The 20,654-nt window shown below is 41.6% G+C and overlaps 1 protein-coding gene across 3 annotated transcripts in view; it reads left to right on the forward strand.

Moving 5' to 3' along the window:
* Nucleotides 1-20,654, forward strand: part of dennd5a (DENN/MADD domain containing 5A) — a 268,461-nt gene that overhangs the window by 182,315 nt on the left and 65,492 nt on the right. For all 3 annotated transcript variants that reach the window (XM_060838913.1, XM_060838915.1, XM_060838914.1), the window contains 4 exons: nucleotides 9,057-9,188; nucleotides 9,708-9,860; nucleotides 13,497-13,584; nucleotides 14,613-14,694. In XM_060838913.1, coding sequence (XP_060694896.1) covers nucleotides 9,057-9,188; nucleotides 9,708-9,860; nucleotides 13,497-13,584; nucleotides 14,613-14,694 — 455 coding nt within the window. The remainder of the gene's footprint in view (nucleotides 1-9,056; nucleotides 9,189-9,707; nucleotides 9,861-13,496; nucleotides 13,585-14,612; nucleotides 14,695-20,654) is intronic.

The raw sequence follows: 20,654 nt of genomic DNA on the forward strand, positions 1-20,654 counted from the left end.
AGTTAGTAAAGACAACCTAAAACACAATATCTCACAGGACCTTGTAGCACACTCCAATTGAATTTCATGGGAAATTGAATTTTTCTGTGTATAATTTGTCTATACCTAAAATCTTCCAAAAACCTCCACAAAAGTCAGAAACTTCCTTAAAAAACTGCACAGAGGCTGGTTTCTGTCATCAAGTAACACTTTATTTATGAGTTATGATTTGATGGAACCGGTGTTGGACTGGGTTGGACCAAGTTAAAAATCACACAACACCAGGTTATAGACCAACAGATTTATTTGGAGGCACTTGCTTTCAAAGCACTGCTTCTTCACAACCACCTGATGAGCAGTGTGTTTTTTGACTTTATTTACTAGTGCACAGTACACTGGTTGTCGCCGGCCAGCTCGGAGTCTGTCCTCAACTGATGAGATTCTAATCTCCTGGTTATATTGGCCAGCCAATGCTTTCCTGATTAGAACCAGGTGGACCCTCTGACTACGAGATTCTTGATTGGAATTGTTGACCTGGGCCAATCACTACATACTGCCCCTCTCCGAAGTCTGGAATGGTAGGCCTGGTCTTTAGCTTGTTGCTTCTCTTGCGACGTCTTTGCCCCAGGTCAGGTCTAGGGATGATTTTCTCCTCTTCTGCAATAATGATATTGAGGCTGCATCCACTTTGGTCTCCAAAGTTTGCTTGACACGAGATGGAGGAAGAACTTCTTTGGTTTCTGACAGGCCTTCCGGCTGTTCTGAAGGGCCAGATATGTTTTTCTCCTGCCCTGTTTGCAAGTTAACATCATTCAGGTGATCCGTGTGTTTGTTCAGGACTGTATCACCTACTTGAACTTTTTAAGTCACGGGACCTACCCTTGTGTCAATCTCACCTTGTACCCATACATGGCCATTTCTATGGTTCTGGCACCAAACTTCGTCCCTTGAATTAAATTGTCTTTTCTGCTTGGAAGAGGCATTTGGCCAGGATTGGCATTCCTGCTGGATGGTATGGAGCTGGCTTTTTGTGCCGAATGCCATTGGACTTCAGGAAATTTTCAAATTCCCTGCTGGTAAATTATGTCTCATTGACCGTGATCAATACTTCCAGGAGTCAGTGCACTACGATTGATGCTAGCAACTTCTCAATTGTCATCCCAGAATTTGCTGAACAAACTTTATGTACGTCCAACCACTTTGATCAGGAATATTGAGTCCATGAAAGAACCAGCATAGTTGACATGCAACCAACTCCACAGATTACCCAGCCATTCCCACAGATGTGGGAGTGCTGCTGGCAATTTATCTTCTCGGACTTTTGGCCTAAGAGTAAAAAGTGAGGTCTGCAGATGCTGGAGATCAGAGCTGAAAATGTGTTGCTGGTTAAAGCGCAGCAGGTCAGGCAGCATCCAAGGAACAGGAAATTCACTTTCCTCATTCCTGATGAAGGGCTTTCTGTTCCTTGTATGCTGCCTGACCTTCTGCGCTTTAACCAGCAACACATTTTCAGCTTTTGACCTAAGGTCAAGTGTTGAGTTGAGTCATCAGAGCAATTGAGATCATCACTGGGTTGTAATTGGACTTTGGAGCATCATTGGTTGAGCTGACCTGCTATTGGTGGATCTTTATGCTGACTTCAGCCAAATGCCAATTTAGAGAAAAGCTAACCTAGAGCTCTGCCCTCAGCAAGCACCTGTGCCCCAGGTCAGGGTGGCTGTATGAAGAAAGTGGAAGAAAGCACAGAGGTCGTACAGACATTTTTGGGAAGAGGATTCTATTGGATTACTGTGAACTCCAAGCAGCAGACATCCATTTCCTGCAGGAAATCCCCAGTGGCGGTTACTTCGATGTGATCTTCAGGAGTGAAGCAATGTGAACATTCTCTGAAGATATTTGAGGAGAAAGGCAGTGAGGGTTCCTTCTCCGTCCTGAATGCAGAGCCATTGTTTGTGTTACCTGTAGAGAGGAGTTAGGTGTTCATCATCCATATGTATAGCCCCCATGTACCAACAGCAGATGTTTTGACTTTCCTGGGAAGGTATGTGCAAGTGGAAAGTGGCAGCAATGATGTGATGGACTCCCTTCAGGATCTGGACCAGCAAATGGCAGGTTAAGGTAACCCTGAGGGCAGATACTGATGGAATGCTCTTGACCCATGATCTAGCTTTGAGATCAGAGGGAGCTGAGGTTATCTGACATATGCAGGGCAGCTCAGGATCTGTCGAACCTGTGGGAGATCAGGACACATAGTGGTGGAGTGCAACGTGACCCTGTGCAGAAACGCAGAAACTGTAGGCAGGAGGGGCACCTGACCAAAGACTGTCAACAAGCAAAGATCTGCAATCTGTATTAGGAAGTGGGCCACCTGTATATGGCATACCCAAGAGGGCTACATACACTCAGATGGCGAGCAGTGGCACCTTCCAGTAGAAAAAAATGAAGGGAGGGTCACACAGGAGGAGGGACAGGCCAGAAAGGATAGACAGTAACCAGCACAGTGGCACAACAGACTCCACCTCCATACGAGAATCCAGAGTCAATGGAGGAGGAGGTGACAAAGGAGTCAGGGGAGTGGAAAATGGTGAAGAAAAGCCAGAAAAGAAAACCTTGCCAGGCCTAAACAGGTCCACAACAGAACAGGAAGAGACAACTGCACGATGGCCACAGAAGCTGCTGGAGGTCTGCTGGACTTACAGATGGAGGGTCATCAACAGAAAAGAAGGATCAAGGTTACCGGGGAGAAGGAGAGAAGCACCCCTTAATAGAAAATGGCGGATGTCATGAGGGGTGTGCGAAACCCAGCCTTCCACTGTCAGGAACCAAGGGCGTCCTCCACACCACAGCTCTGGGCGACTGGGAGCAGCGACACTTTGAATAAGGAGCAGAGGACGACAGCTCCTTGGTCTGACTCCGAACCATTCCTAGTTTAATACTTGCCCAATGAGGCCAGACAGGGGCAACGGCCCAAGGGAGGAATTGGAGAGCTACCTCAGCCCTGCGAGGGTCCAACAGTTCACCCACACCACAAGAATGCAGGGACTGCCTCAGTGATAAGTCCTTGGGTAAATGGACTTTGGGTTTTAACAACTGTATAAAGCAAAAATGGGCTTAAAGACTGCAAGTATTAATGTGCGTAACGTTAAATCTACTATACGATATCTGTCTATGTTGGCTTATCTGTTTCTGCAGGAGTGTGGGATACTGCACCTCAGCATAGTTGATATTTATGCATCCTGAGGAACAAACTGTAGAGTGCAGAATCCTGCATCACAGAGCTGCTTGGGACAAACCTTGACAGAATTACTCCATTTTTCTCCAGCCTTCTTTGCATAGATACATTCCAGAAATAGGTGTGTGACAATCTCGTCCTCTCTGCAGCCACTTTGAGGGCAGTGTGTGGTGGCGCAGAGTCTGGGCATGCATGAAGGATCTCACAGACTGAGCCCTTCTCACCACCAGCCAAGCAATGTCCTGATGCTTGTTGGGAAGTTCTGGTGATGAGGCATTTTGCCAAATGACTTTCATTATCTATATAGGGAACCATTCGACAAGGTCCACACTCCCCTTTGCCCGAAGGGTCTTGATGGCATTACATGCTGATCATTGTCTGATGGGCTTGTGGTCAAAGGTGTTTTCCTTCATAAATTTCTCCATGAGGGACAGATGGTATAGATCAGTCCAACCATTTGGAGCGTTCCATGGCAATGAGGCCAAGCCTATGTTTTGCAACACTGGGGACAGGTAGATCCTCAGTAAATAGTGACACTGGTGTTTGCATACTGAGGGTCTACACACAGCTTGATGCAGCCGCACACAAAGGTGGCCATCAGGGTGAAGATAGCATTGGGCATGCTTTTCCCCATTTTGTCAAGTTCTTTATACATAACGTCCCTTCGGATTTAGTCCATCTTCGACCTCCATGTGAAATGAAAGATGATCCAGGTGACTGCAGTGGTGCAGGTTCGGGGCATCAGCCAAACCTGTGCCACATACAACAACACTGTACCTCACGCATGATGACCAGGTTTTTAACCTGCAATGGAGAGTAACTGGTGTTCCCAGCTGCCTAGTTTCTGCCTCACTTTTGTGACACACCCTCCAAACCCAATACCCAGCACCTTCAAGTAGTGGGTCCTGATGGTGAAGGGGTTAAAGGATTAGTTGGTCCAGTTACCAAGGAGCATGGCTTCGCTCTTGCCATATTTAACTTGGTACCCGAGGCCCATTCAAATAGTCACAGTATGTGCATTGACAGCAGATCAAAAGAAAACAGCGACATCATTCATGTACATGGAAGACTTTAACCTGCAGGTCCCCACCACCTGGAATAGTCACCCTCTCAAGTTCACATCCTTCCTAATGGATTTGGTATAATGTTCTATACAGCACACAAACAAGACAGGAGTGTGTGGGCAGCCCTGCCTGACTCCAGGTCTGACCAGGAAACTTTGATTCCCACCCATTGATTGATACTGCACTAACAATGTTGGTATAGAGTAGATTCCCTCCTCAAAACCCATTTTGGAGAGAACATCTCTCATGTGGTGTGCAATATCCTGTCGAAGGCCTTCTCCTGGTCCAGGCTGATGAGGCAGGTATCCACCCCACTGTCCTGAATACTGGCAATTGTATCCCTGAGGAGCACGAGGGTCTCAGCAATGTTCCCAGCACAGATTTAGTTGGGATGAACTACTGATTCTAGAGCAGACCTGACCCATTGGATGATGACCTTAGACAGGATTTTGTAATCCACGTTCAAGTGATATTAGTCACCAATTTTTAATTTCTTCCCTTCCCCCTCCTGCTTGTAGATGAAGGTAATGATGCGTTTCCTCATGGATTTGCATACAGTACCTGCCATAAGCATACCGTCCTATACTCCCAGCAGGTCCTGGCCAATCGAGTTCCACAGAGCAGAAAACACAACTCGGCTGGTAAGCCATAACTCAAGAACTTTTATTCTTTTCAAAAGGACTCGAGGGCATTGGTCAGCTCATCCAGAGATAGCAGCTGGTCCAGCCTCTCCCACGTGCTATCAGCTAAGACTTCAGTGATAGAGGACTGGGAGGCCATACTGTCAATGGCCCTCATGTTATTGTGTCTGGCATAAAAGGATTTGCTGATCCTCATTATGTCAGGCTGAGATGACATTACTGAGCGGTCAACTGTGCCTGGAGGACCATCAACTTGGTGAAAGATGCTTTTTGGTCTGCCAAAGCTTGCTGGTCTTCCAGTTGAAAGAATAGTCCCAGACTGAGTGTTGCAAACTGGCACATTCCAAGGCCCAGGACTAAAGCTTTGGGCAGCTGCCGCCAAGGTGTAGTGGGGAATGACCACTGTAGAAGGTCCTTATGTCAAAGAATAATGGGAGTTCATTCAGTAATTGGACCCTCCTGATGCGTCAGCTAAATGCCAAGAGTTTATTTGTAAATATAGAGAAAGCCAAAACCAATGTTGTTTTTCTCTGTAAATAAAGACAGTATTAATCTGAACAGTTTCATGAACTTGTATCTACATAAAGATTTCCTTCGATGAATAAAGTATATTTTTGCAAAAGATGTCCTTGTTAGCACTCTGGGCATTGTCCTACCAATACAGCTATGTCAGCATTCAACCTTGGACACCAGACATATCTTCTTCCCAGTATCTTCATCTTGGAAACCCCTGGAGGACCCTGGTAGAGTTTGGCCAGTATCTGCCAGTGACTTTTACACAGGACAATCACCCTTGCTTCCAACAGTAATGTGCCATTCTTTATAGTGATCTGATCTCACCGGGTCCAAAAAAGGTTTAAATTCTGGTTGCAATGGCCCTTCTATTTCTCCCATAACCACCAACTGTTTCAGTTTCACTAGGACAGCATTTTTGGTTTTTACAGTTGGATATTGTCCGCGGTGACTGGAAGGGTGTCCAGAAAGTTTAAAACCAAAACAGACTCTTCCGGGGAGGGGCCACCAGTGGGGTATCTGCCAGGGGGAGCCAACTCAAGGCATCCGCATTAGCCACTTGGCTTCCGAGACAGTGTTCCAATTGCACTTGTACGTGTTGAGAATAAGGGTCCAACACTGAATTCTACTGGAATCTATGGGCGGCACTGCCTTGTCTTCCTTCAGTAACCCTAGCAAGGGTTTGTGATCTGTTATTATGGCAAATTCACATTTATAAAGGTACTGGTGGAACTTTCTCACATCAAAAACTAGTGTTAAACCTTCCTTCTCCATCTGGGCATAATTGCGTTCAGCATCAGCCAGAGTTTGGGAAGCATTCGTCTCTGTTGGGCCACTGGTGAGCCAATATGACCCCAATATCATATGGGAGGCTTTGCATGTCAGCACCAGATTTCATTTGGGATCATAATGTGCCAACACGTTTAGATGATAGCTGTGTTTTCATTTCCTTAAAGGCTACTTCTTGGCTACACGACCATTTCCAAGGCTGACCATTTTTCAATAGTAAGTATAAGGGTGCCAAGATGGAGGCCAGGTCACCTATGAATTTTCTGTTATAATTCACTAACTCAAGAAAAAACCTAAGCTCTGGTACAGACGTGGGAGCCAGGGGCTCCTTTGATTGCCCTTACTTTCACTTCCAACAGGTGTAACCCCAGTTTTGTTGACTTTCTAACCCAAGTAGATCACTTGGGGCATCTGGAATGTACATCTTTCCCATTTCAGGTGTACACCCACCTGGCAGAAACATTTAAGCACTGTCCAAGTTCACCAGGTGCTCTTTATTGGTCTTTCCAGTTACTAGTACGTCATGCAGATAAATGGCAACCTGAGGTAACCCTTGTAAAACATTTTCAATAGTCCACTGGAAAAAGAGTGCAGCCTTGCATATTGATGTAAACCATTATTAGTTGTTAAATGTAGTGTACTTTTAGGATTCCTCATCCAGACACAATTGCGAGTAGGTGTGGCTCATGTCCAGTTTCATTACGGACAGCACCTTCGCTATGTCTCTGTGCAAGGATTGCCTATTTATCCAGCCACAAGAAGTAGTTTACTGTTTGCTTAAAATCCACAAAGGTGAATTGAACCATCAGGCTTCACAATCAATATGACCGGTCCTGCCCATTCTGCAAATTGCATTTGTTTGATGATCCCTCCACTCTCCAGCCTTCTGACTTTCACCTTTACTTCCTGCAAGGCAAATGGCATGAGGCAGATCTTGCAAAATGTCAGAATTTTGCCTTGGACAACGCGTAAAATGGCTGTAGCCCTATAATAGTCCCAAGCCCTTCTTGAAAAAACTCCTGGGTATTTCACTAGGACTTGGTCTGAGGCAGCCATTTTCCAATGGAAAAATGTTGAGCCAACCTAGACGAATCTCTCTCCACCAACTTTACCCTAATAGGAATGGGCCCAAGCCTTTTACTGCCATCGGTAGTAATTGCACCAATTGCTTCTCGTAGGACACTGGAACTGAAGTCGTACCCCTAATTTGCAATGGTTCCTCAGTGTTCTCAGTCTGCCCAAGGTCTTGCATAAGCTTAAAGGTGAAGTGCCGAGCAAATCTGGTTAAAGACAGACAAATTCTGCAACCACAGATGCAGCTGCGTGGGTATCAACCTCTATGGGAACTGGGTGACCATTTAACCAAACATTAATTTAGGTGTCACTCAGAAATTTAATTGTTCCACCATATGTAGGGAGTGCAGGGTGTGTGCACTTTCCTGGATACTGACTGACAAGTTTTCGTACTCCAGTTGAGGCCTTGTAGGACCCTTGTGCTGTCTCGAGTCTGCGAAATGCCAGCAACTACAATGGTTTGCCAGCCCAGATCCTGAAGAACTGTTTAGCCACTGAGCTGAAGCTTGGCTTTGTTGTGGAGGTTCTGCTGTGTGTTGGCCTAAGATCCCTCTGCTCAGGATGTGCCCTGCATGAGGCTCTGTGATTGCCTACACTCACGTGGTGTTCCCCACATTCAGTTGGACAGAGGAGGATGTCCATTTCCACTAGAATGCCCTGTAGATCCCATGCTCCACTTGCCGTATTTTATAGCGACAAAGCCAGCTGCAGTGCCTATGTGAAGTCCAGTTGGGCTTCAGCAATAGGTGCTTCTGCATGGTTACATCATTCATCCCACATATCAAACGGAATCTCAGCATCTCTTTCAGGGTAGACCCAAAATCACATGCCTCTGTCAGTTGTCATAACCTCATCAAAAATCTCAATACGGATTCCTCCTATTCCCTAATAGCCAAATGAAACCAATAGCATCTCAGGATTAGAGGAGGTTTCATAATGTTCCTTAACCAGTTCCGTCAATTCTTGGAATGTTTTAGTGACTGGTGCCTCTGGGAAAGTTGTCTTTTGTAATCAAACATGCAACAGGTCTATATGTCCCCGATATTTGACATTTCCACCATGGGAACAAGATTCTCCAACCTATCCACACCTCTCATAATTTTACATATTTCTATAGGTCACCCCTCAGCCTTTGTTTCATCAAAAACAATCCAAGTTTGTCCAACCTGTCCTTCATGACTAATGAACTCAAATCCAGGTAAATCCTGGTAAACTTCTTTGGCATCTTCTCCAAAGTTGGTACCCTACTCCCAGAACCTGTCTAAACAGCTGTCAAGACCTTTAAATTTCAGCTGACTGCTGTGGAAAGGGGACATGGTTTGCCTTCTTTTGACAGTTCTGCTCTATGAAAGAATTGACAAAATGGAATGGAAGTACAGCTCTGCATTTCTGAGGGAGACCTGAGTGGTATGTCCTTTCAAAAATGGAGAGCTTCTTTTCATACTTTATATATAAAAAAAGGGGCACAGTGGCATTCTGCGTGAGATTGTCACTCTTCAGAAAATCCAGCCCATAATTTTAAACTGGGATTTTATTTGAATGTACTGAGAAAATTGAGTGTATTTGAATTTCTGGTTTTAAAATTTAATTTTTGTGCAGTTTATCGTGATGCTTCAGTCATTGATTCTTTTAAAAAAAGACCGTTTAACTCATGATTTCAACATGATGACCTGTCAGTGTTAAATGCAAGTTAATTTGTGATCCACTTTCTGATAGTTGAAATTATGCTCATTCTTCTTACTCTGCTTATTTCTCTTATTGAAGAAATACATACAGGAAGCTCGGAACCTTGGAACAAGCATGCGTCAGCCGAAGCTGTCTAACCTATCTCCATCAGTAATTGCACATACCAACTGGAAGTTTGTTGAGGGCCTATTGAAGGAATGTCGTAATAAGGTAATTTTGTTTTTCTATGAAGTTTTCCCTCCTTTTTTTCTTGAAAGTACTCGCTGTAGTAGCGGGGTACAGTGATGCACATACTTTTCTGGAGCTCGTCAAGTGTCCGTGTTCATGTCTAAGTCTAGATTGTGTCAGTTGAATTATTTGAGCATGAAAGTTACTCCAGCCAAACTTGAGCCTTTTTACCCATGCAGGCATTGTTCAGTAGCATTCATTAGATTGTAAACTGGAAAAACTTATTTTTTCTATCCGTCCACTTCCTCACCCCAGAAACGTTCAGGTAGTTGTATCCAAAACTCAAATTGTTTAAATTGATGAAATTATCTACTTAGTCAGTTATATGTCAAGGATCAAACCTCGGCTCATTCTGGTCTGCATAATTTTATACTATTTTCATGGTATATCTGCTTCCAAAGGCAATGAGAAGTTCTCAACTTCTTTCTACAAGGTCAGAATGGCAATTCTAATTGTTATTTTTCCAATGTGTTTATTAATTCACAAATATCTCTTTTGCAGACGAAGCGCATGCTAGTAGAGAAAATGGGGAGAGAAGCAGTGGAACTGGGTCATGGCGAGGTGACTATCACAGGAGTGGAAGAAAATACGCTGATTGCTAGTCTCTGTGATTTGTTAGAAAGAATATGGAGTCATGGCCTACAGGTCAAACAAGTAAGTAGCCAAGGTAAATCTAAGGGATTTGTAGAGACATACAATGATTGCAGCACAAAAGAGGAATGTTCGGCCTGTTGTCTGTGCAGGCACAATACTCTTGTTGAGGCTGAAGCAGTATTTTGTAACAGCTTGCAATGATTTTCTCACTTTCAAATTCTGTACCACCACTTATAAGGCCCGTGATTCTGTATACTTTTTCTTAACTTTCCTGTCATAGAACATAGAATAGTACAGCACAGGAACAGGCCCTTGGCTCACCATGTCTGTGCCAACCATGATGTCTAAGCTAATCATACCAGTCTGCACATGGTTTGTATCCCTCTGTTCTCTGCCTGGTCATGTGTCTATCTGAATACCTCTTAAATATTGCTCTTGTATCTGCTTCTCCCACCTCCCCTAACAGCACATTTCAGGCACCTATCATCGTCTGCCACATACATCTCCATTAAACTTTACCTTTCCCACTTTAAAACTATGTCCCCAGTATTTGATAAGACCATAAGACCATAAGACATAGGAGTGGAAGTAAGGCCATTCGGCCCATCGAGTCCACTCCGCCATTCAATCATGGCTGATGGGCATTTCAACTCCACTTACCCGCATTCTCCCCGTAGCCCTTAATTCCTCGTGACATCAAGAATCTATCAATTTCTGCCTTGAAGACATTTAGCGTCCCGGCCTCCACTGCACTCTGCGGCAATGAATTCCGCTGGCTGAAGAAATGTCTCCGCATTTCTGTTCTGAATTGACCCCCTCTAATTTTAAGGCTGTGTCCACGGGTCCTAGTCTCCTCGCCTAACGGAAAAAATTTTCTAGCGTCCACCCTTTCCAAGCCATGTATTATCTTGTAAGTTTCTATTAAGTCTCCCCTTAATCTTAATATTTCCACCATTGAAAAAAGATTCTAATCATCTACCCTATCCACGCCTCTCATAAATTTACATATTTCTATAGATCACCCCTCAGCCATTGATGCTCCATCAAAAACAATCCAAGAATGTCCAAACTCTCCTTAATAGCAAATCCAGGTAAACTCCTGGTAAACCTCTTTTGCATCCTTTCTAACTCTTCCCCATCCTTCCTATTATGTGACCAGAACTGCACATAATACTCCAAATATTGCCGAACTAAAGTTTTATATAGCAGCAATATGACTTGTCAATCTTTATACTCAATGCCCCGACCAATGAAGGCAAGCATGCCATACATCATCTTTATTAATAATCCATATGTATTGCTACTTTTAGGGAACTATGGATTTGCGCCCCAAGTTCTCTCAGTATAGCAATGCTCCTAAGGGTCCTGCTATTTACTATGTATGTTTGTCTTCCATTTGACCTTCCAAAGTGTGTCACCTCATGCTTGTCCGAATTAAATTCCATTTGCCATTTCTCCATGCAATATTCCATCTGTTATCGATTCTGCTATATCGTTTGATAACCTTTCTCACGATCTACAACTCCACCTATTTTCATGTCTTCTGCAGACTTATGAATGATTTTCATCTAAATCATTTATATACACATATATGAATAAAATATGTATGTATTGCAAACGACAGAGGTTTCAGCACTGATTCTCGCATAATAGCACTGGTTGCAGACCTCCAGCCAGCAAAACACCCCTCCACAACCATCTTCTGTGACCAAGCCAATTTTGTAACCAACTTGCCAACTCATCATGGATCCCATGTGACTTAATTTTCTGGACTAGCCAACTTGTCAAATGCATTATTAAAGTCAGTGTAGACATATCCGCCGCCCTACCCTTCTTCTTCATTGTCACTTCTTCAAAGAACTCAATCAAATTTGTGAGACAAGACCTAGCCTACATAAAGCCATGCTGACCATCCCTAATATGTCCATTTTCTTTTCCAAATGCAAGTAAATTCTGTCCCTAAGTATCTTCTCCAAGAATTTCCCTACAACTGATGCAAGATCACTGACCTGTAATTTCCTGAATTATCCCTGTTATCCCTCTTAAACAAAGGAACAGCATTAGCCAGTCTCCAGTTGTTTTGAATCTCACCTGTGTCTAAAGAGGATACAAAGATCTCTGTCAAGGCCCCAATAACCTTCTCCCTTACCTCCCTCAGTATCCTGGGATCAATCTCATCAGGCTCTGGTGACTTAACTACCTTAAAGTCTTTCAAGGCACCTAACATCTTCTCCTTTTTAATATCAATATGCCCTAGTTTTACCATGATCCATGTCCTTGGTGAATACCAATGTGAAGTACTCATTAAGGGCCTCACCCACTTCCTTCAGCTCCAACATAAAATCCCTCCTTTATCCTTAAGTGGACCTACCCTTTCCCTAGTTACCCTCTTTATGCTATTGTACAGATATAAAATGCTTTGGTGATTCTCCATAATTCTACTTGCCAAGGATATTTCATTGCCTTTTTTCAGTCCTTCAAATTCCTTGTTTAGGTTCTTGCCTGATTCCTTATGGGGCTTGACCAATTTTAATTTTCTAAACTTTACGTATGCATCCTTTTTGATTAATCTTTCAATACCTCTTGTCATCTACAGTTCCCAAATCTTGCCATCCTTTATTTTTGTCTTCACAGGAACATGCTAGTCTTGAAGGCTGATCAGCTGGCCTTTAAAAGATTCCCACCTATCAGATGTGTATTATTATTAAGAATAGCCACCCACAATTTAAATTATCCAGTTCCTGCATATTACTGTTGTAATTAGTCTACCCCCCAATTTAGAACTCTAACAAATAGAAAGTTCACAGCCAATATAGAAAGGGAAACTAATAGTCTTCCACAGATATGCAAATAGTAGAAAGATGGTTAAGAGACTAGAGCTGATGAGGGTTTACAAAGAGATTTATGCATGGAAGCTGGGGACAATTCTGAGGTACTAAGTTACCACTTTGCATCCATCTTTAGCAAAGAAGACACTGCCAAAGTCACCTTTACTCAATTAAATTTACCTTTCCTCAATTAGAATATTGTTTCATCTGATTCTAGCTTCTTCTCAAACTGCAGGGTGAATTCTATCATTTATGGTCACTTCCCCCTAGCTTCCTAATCAATTTGCTTCATTGCATATATTAAATTCAGAATTTCCAGTTCCCTAGTGGGCTCTACCAGACGTTGCTCCAAAAACATATCACAGCCATTCCACAAATTCTTGTTCATGAGTTCTGCGACCAACCTGATTTTCCCAGTCCACCTGAATATTGAAGACCTCATGATTATTATAATAGTGCCGAGGCCTGTACATAACTCACACCAGGGATAATATTTAGGATGTCCCAGTTGGAGTTAGAGATCAGATGCAAAGTTTCCACAGGTGCATCCTGATTGGTGACTGTAACCTTGGGAAAAGATTTGTGACAATGGATGTTATGACCATTCATGTTTAGAAATATTTGGTAAGGGGAGTGAGATTTAATTGCACCAGAAGTAGGCATTGTTAGCCTCAGGCCTGAAGTTTCTCTTTGAGGATTGTTAAGGTCTTGTTTTGATAAGTATCAATCGTTTATTAACAAAGTAATAGTCTTTTTTTAAAATCAGGATTTGTTGGAATCAGGAATCAGCAGGGTTCAAAGTTGCATAATAGACGTTACATAAATGTTAAGTATTATATTGCATTATGCAGTATTTTTTTGTTAATAGGGTAAATCGGCACTATGGTCTCACTTGCTACATTACCAAGAGACCAAGGAGAAAAAAGAAACTGTATTAGGAAGCACCAGCAGTACAGGTAGGAAGTTTTCAATCTTTGAATATACACGAATTTCATGAATAGAAAATTGGCCGAGAGTTGCCTACTTGTGGAATAAATTTCCAGATATTGTAGTGAAGTCAAAACTCTAGTATCATTTCAGAAACAAGTGGATGCTACAGGTGACGAATGTTTCAGGATGTATAAATTCAGATCAGCTAAATTTCCTCTTTAACCATAATCATCTTTAAGATATTCATGACATAAAAGTAAGTAAATGTGTTAAGTGAAACCTTTTCTCCTCAGTGCAAAATGATCAGTTTCGTCCGCTTAACTCATTACTTACATCCAACAGCTTCATGTTCAGTTTATATGATGAAAGCATTTTAGCCAGATTTTTTTAAACTGATCTAATTCTCAATAAGGAGTTATATGAACACAAGTGTTTTTTATAGAATCCCCACAGTGCCAACAAGTCTACACCAACCCTTCAAAGAGCACCTCACCCAGACCCACCCCTATCCCTCTACTCTATCCTTGTAACCCTGCTTTTCCCATGGCTAATGCGACTAGGAGAAGGTGAGAACTGCAGATGCTGGAGATCAGAGTCAAAAAGTGTGCTGCCTGACCTGCTATGCTTTTCCATCACCACACTTTTTGACCCATGGCTAATGTGCCTAACCTACACATCCCTGAACACTGTGGATAAGTTAGTATGACTAATCCACCTAACTTGCGCATCTTTGGACTGTGGGAAGAAACCAGAACACCTGGCGGAAACCCATGCAAGACATGGGAAGAACGTGCAAACTCCACGCAAACAGTCGCCCGATGCTGGTATCGAACCTGGGTCCCTGGCACTGTGAGTTAGCAGTGCTAACCAATGAGTCACCATGCCGGTTCTCTAGATTAATGGTCCAGGCCTGAAGATTTCCAACCCATAACAACACCACATGATCATACACCTTTGTTGTATACCAATCTGCTTGATACCAACTGATCATGGATGTGAAGAACAGAAATAAAGATTTAAATATGTTAAAAGAATAGTTTCTTCTTATCCTTAGGAATCATCCAAGATCAGGAGAGGAGGAAATTTGATGGTTTTGCCATGCCTCCATTAAAGGTTTCACTTACACAGGATATGAGGCAAGTTCATTACCTTAACCTGTTTGTTACGTGGTCCTAAAGAAGTTGAATTTTATGTATACATTTACCTTTTGAAAAAGAATTTGATGTACTTTGCGTGATTTTAGTATTTAGTGATTTAAATCATAGAATTGCACAGCAGGAGGTCATTGGTGAACTTCTTGACGATAAACTTTAATAAATGCGTTGTGATTTTTCAATTCCTTGATTTTTATGGAATTAGTTATACTTCTATCAAAGGAAACAATTCAATCAAATGCTTGTATAAGATTATTTTTGAAAGAGCTAACCAACATATAGTTCAATCCTTTTCACTGTTCTTGTACTTCTGCTAAATTTTATTTTTAGTGAAGACAATAATTCAGGTCCATTGAATTCATGATAATGTTGTCACTAACAGAATGTTGACAGATGGGAAATGACTAGCTGACTGCTGCCCTGGTGCAATTTAACAGCATACCTCCCATCACCACTACTTTATGTCCTGGGAGACGAACAAATAACAGAGATAGGAATTTGGCACCAATTTTAGGTGAACAATCTTGGAAAATATATTTGGCCCCTGAATGTTCACTGAAAGTAAACAGTGCTCCTGGCAACTCTGCATCAAATTTATATCAGATAAATGGGTAAATAGTTCCATTTACTGGGCATTGTGAAAACAACCTGATTTTAAGGAACAGAATTGGCAGAAATCTTAATCTTGCAGTTGACAGAAGTTCATTGCATTACTGCTTAAAACAGTAAAGGTTTTTCTTTATATAACACTGCTAATGACATTTTCAGTTTATCACAGTTCAGATTTATTGTATAATATTGTCTTCATGTAGCTTCCATAGCAAGTTATAAATAAATTTCATGAAATTATTGAGCTATTGCCCCTTTAGTTCGAGATAATAGATTCCCTTAGTTTTCCCCTATTAGACAGCCTTGGCTTAATGGTATTACTTGGTTTGACCTCTGAATTCAAAGTTTTGAGTTAAAATCCTAGTACAGGGACCTGAACATAAATTTAGACTGAGTCGCTGGAACACTAAATACTGAAGGAGTTCTCTCCTGTTGGAATTGATGTCTTTAGATTAGGTACCAACTAAGACTCCATTGTCCCCTTAGATGGAGGTCAAAGACTCTGTAGCTTCATTTAGAAAATGTTATTGTAGTGTTGTCAAGTAGTTATCTTTAACCAATACAAAATCAGACAATGTGGCCACATTTCTTGTGATGGGACTTACTGTGGATTAAATAGTTGCTATATTTCCTATATTCCAACATTAACGAGACTTCTAAAATACTTCTTAGGCTGTAAAGCTATTTGGGCTGTGCTGTGAAAGGTGCTATTATAAAAAATACTCCCTTTTGACCCCTCTCTCAAGATTGTTGATTCATGCTATAGTATAGTTTCGCAGCTGCCAGTATTCAAGAATCGTGCCCGAATAACCTGTCTAAATAATATATAAGCTGAGACTTTGCAATCCATATTCCAACAGACACTTCTTTTTATAGTTTTTAATTAATGAGTCACAAATGTTGCCATTTTTAAGACATAACTGACACTGTTATCAGGAGTAGTGAATTTTAATGTTCCTGGAACCATATGCAGCAGAAGTGTTCACTTTTATTCTTTACAACATGCTGAATCAGTTTTTTCATGTACGAGTTACCTCAAGTCTTTTGGAGGGCTATCCTCTCCCTCTTCTTTTGGAGGAACGGTCAGCAATGTTGCAAAAAAAATCAGTTACCATCTCCATTCTTCTAGAGTAACTGCCATCTAGGATGCACTCTATTGCTGCCATTTCATCTACTTTCCACCAAGGCTAATGCTGTTTTACTCTCATGCTTGCTTGCAATATCTTCACTTATTTACTCTTTCTCCCAACCTCCCACACCTGTGGACTGCAATGAGAAAGAACTGTTTTTAAAAATAGGGAATGACCAGGAGGGTGACAAGAAATTTGATACCTTTGTTTTGTGTGGTTGTGAATTTCTGCAATGTGCAGTTGACGAGGAGTTCAGGAGTTGTTTACAAATGAATATGAATAGTTCTCAACTAACTGAGCAGGTTAGAACTGGAAACAATTTGCAGACACAGGCACAGAGGATAAGAAAGATACGGTGAATGCACAGTTGTTCTCTCCAGTGGAAGATTCCTTTCCTGTAGCAGCTGTAACTGAACACTAAAGGCCTAGCTAGCCAAATAAAGATCATCTCAATATCGGAATCAGGAAGTACAGACTACAGAACTGTCTTTTCTGTTGTCCTAAGGGGGAAATAGCGTTTTAGTTAGTATTTGTATACCAATGGTTTATTTCTGTTTATCTTTAGCTATAGTCTAATAACCTGTAACAAAAATAATTTTTGCTCACTACAGAACCTAGTCCATGCTTCCTAGCAACTATGGTCTGAAAATCAGGAAAGTTCGGGTATTGTGCAAACCTTTTAAAAACAACTTTAAAGTTTGCTATATCTTGGGAAATAGCAGGGCTCAATTTAAGGTGCACCACCCCAGTGGGTCATAACATATAACACTTCCTCCACTCTTTTCTACTTGAACTGACCCTTTTAGTCTCAGCCTGCCTCATGGTTTTGAGCATGGAGTATTCTTTATTTACCTGTATGCGTTTATTTGCTTCATAAAAAAATATCATAAATAAGTTTCAAGGAAACTGGAGGACCAATCGAAGAATAAAGAAGCCACTTTTTAAAAGCAGAAATTCTCAGTGAAATGAATCTGCTGCCTTGATAATTAATGGGCACACTCGTGGATAAGTGATAAGCTATCCTGGAGCTTCATACAATTAAGCTTTCGAAATTTACACTTTAACTTTCAATTAGCCTTTCAAGATTATCATTTCTCTTTCCATGCATTACACGAAAATCAGCACTGTAGATTTTTCTTCAAAGAGCTTTACAATTACAGAGCTCATCTTGGAGATAATGCCTATAAATTCAAAAAGTTTTAAATGCTTGATAGTATAATCCCAACAATTACGAAACACCCCTTTATAAGTTCCACCAACAACATCCCTTATGCAGTAGCCCAAAGTACCCCTTTTGCAGTACTCACACCAGAGGAAAAAAATAATGTTTTCCTAACATCTCAATGCCTTAAGGTAACTGTGACTTTAACACCTCAACTGGGAACACTAATGTCAACTTCATGGAACTACCGTACACCTGATCTTAAATGCACTCTGCTTCAAGTAACCTCTAGGGTTATATCCCAATGCATCTAGTTTGGGGCTATCACTAACTCCTTATTCTAAAGTAATCTAGTTTCACTATATTCTCCCCTTCTCAGGAGCACAATTATGTACAATTGTTTCCATCCCATGGCTTCGCAGAATTACCCGAAACAAAGGAAAAATGTTAAAGAAAAAGTCTCTCTTTCTCTAAACCCTGGTGTTAATCTAAGCTTAAATAGACTCTATGTCTAGAAATTTCTGCCAGACCTTAAAACAGAATAGATAGTGGTGTTAACTAGTAAGATATCTTAACGTAAGCAAAAAACCATTACTCCTGCCAAATTAGCATGCTCAACTGATTTAAAAGATATTACCATGGCTATAAATATTTACAAATTAATTATCAATTTCAGATACACAAAAAACCTCACATATCACTAACACAAACTTAAAACAAATATTAAAGTATTAAAAATACCAGAGAGTTTATATTTCAGTGCCAAATGTACGCACTTCTATGCAAGCCACACCTGATGAGATGTGAGGTTGTTAACATGTGCAGGACATGTACAGAATGGCAGTTTGTGGCATCAGTCACTGCTGCCGTTTTGGAGCTCAGTGTTCCATCTAATGTCCTCTTTTAACTTCATTTAATTAAGCATTCACCAAGATCACAAAAAACATTGTATAGGGAACAATTACTGACTACTTTATATTTTCAAATCAACCTGTTTAGTGATGTTTTTACATACCTCTGGAGCAGCTGGGACTTGAACCAGGACACTCTGCTCTGAGGTAAGGATACTACTTGTGGGCACATCAGTCCAGGAGCCCACAGCTTGTCTACTCCATCCACTTTTTTTTTCTCTCTCTGCTTTTCCTTAATGTTTCCATTATTATCTTGCCTTTTCTTGGCATCTTTGGTGCAAGATGTCTTCTGCAGGCCCCGGCCAAGCAAAGAGGAGGGTTCCAGCCCGACATAACAGCCTGAGCCTGTCATGGCAGTCTCCCATTGTGGCGGCCTCATCCTAAAGTGACGATCTCAGCTTGGCATTGAGGTCTCCAGTTTTTGTTTTGTCTCAGCATGAAGATCTCTTCAGTGTGGAGGTCTTCTTCGATGGTGGCTTCAGCTATTCTAGCAGCCCGATGTGACAATCTCATCCAGTCTCAGAATGAAGCTCTTATCTTGGCATGGAGGTCTTATATCCCATTGTGGTAGCCTTGTCCTGGAGGAGCTGTCTCTGTTTGGCATGGTGGTCTCCAGATTTGGCAGTCTTGTCCTGGTGTGGAGGCCTTCTTTGGAAATGGTTTCCGGGTATTCCAGCATTCGTCATTTTGATTGACTTTCCCTGAACGGAAGTTGATCTGAGATTAATTCGAGATTATTTCTGTCTTAAATTTTACTTTTTTCTTCCTACTTATGACTTCTGTCATTAATACAGGCGCCATGCTTTGGTGACTTACAATACATTTCACTTTTTTTTTCTTTTGTAAAAATACATGTGACATAAGAAATAGGAGCAGGAGTAGGCCAGCTGGCCCCTCAAGCCTGCTCTGCCATTCAATAAGACCTTTTTTTTGGACCCAGCTCCACTTATCTGCCTACTCACCATAATTCTTGATTCCTTTACTGTTCAAAAATCTATCTATCATTGTCTTAAAAACATGTAACGAGATAGCCTCAATTCATTCACTGGGCAGGCAATTCCACAGATTCACAATCCTTGGGGTGAAGAAGTTCCTCCCAAATCTGGTTTTCTTTATTTTGAGGCTACACACCTAGTTCTACTTTCACACGCCAGTAGAAACAACCCCTCTGCTTTGGTCTTATCTTTTCCCTTCATAATTTTATGTTTCTATATGATTACAGCCCACCCCCAACCGTTCATCTAAATTCCAATGAGTGTAGTCCTGGTCTACTCAATCTCTCCTCATCAGCCAACCCTCTTAACTTCAAAATCACCTAATGAACTTTCTGTATGTTATTGTCTAAATATTTTGTTCTGCTTGGGAACAAAGCTTTTCACTGTACTTTGATACGCATGGCAATAAATAAATCAATCAATCCTCTGCACCCTCTTCAGTGCCAGTACATCCTTTCCTCAAGTGAGGAGACCAAAACAGTACACAGTCCTTCAGGTGTGGCCTCACCAGCATTGAACATAGCTGCAGCATAATATCACTGTTTAAAACTCCATCCCTCTAGCAATGAATTCCATTTGCCTTCTTAACTACCTGCTGCACTTGCAAATCAGCGTTTTTTGATCCATGCACAAGAAAGCCCAGGTCCCTCTGCACAACAGCATGCTACAAATTTTCACCATTTAAATAATAGTCCATTTTATTTTTATTTCTACTAAAATGGATGATCTCACATTTACCAACATCATACTCCCATCTGCCAGATCCTTGCCCACTCATTAACCTATCTATATCCCTCTGCAGACTTGCAGTGTCCTCTGCACACTTTGCTCTACCAATCATCTTAGTGTCATCTGCGAACTTTGGCACACTACACTTGTCCCCCAACTCCAAATCATCTGTATAAATTGTAAACAATTGTGGTCCCAACACTGATCCCCGAGGCACCCACTGATTGTCACGGGGAAAGACACCCATTTATCCTCACTCTTTGCTTTTTGTTAGTTAACCATGACCCATAATGCCATGCACCTATATCTTATGCAGCAGTCTTTTGTGCAGCACCTTATCGAATACCTTCTGGAAATCTAGGTACAGTACATCCACCTGTTTCCCCATTGTCCACTGAGCCCACAA

Source organism: Hemiscyllium ocellatum, chromosome 18, assembly GCF_020745735.1.
Source record: "Hemiscyllium ocellatum isolate sHemOce1 chromosome 18, sHemOce1.pat.X.cur, whole genome shotgun sequence".
NCBI classification, from domain to species: Eukaryota; Metazoa; Chordata; class Chondrichthyes; order Orectolobiformes; family Hemiscylliidae; genus Hemiscyllium; species Hemiscyllium ocellatum.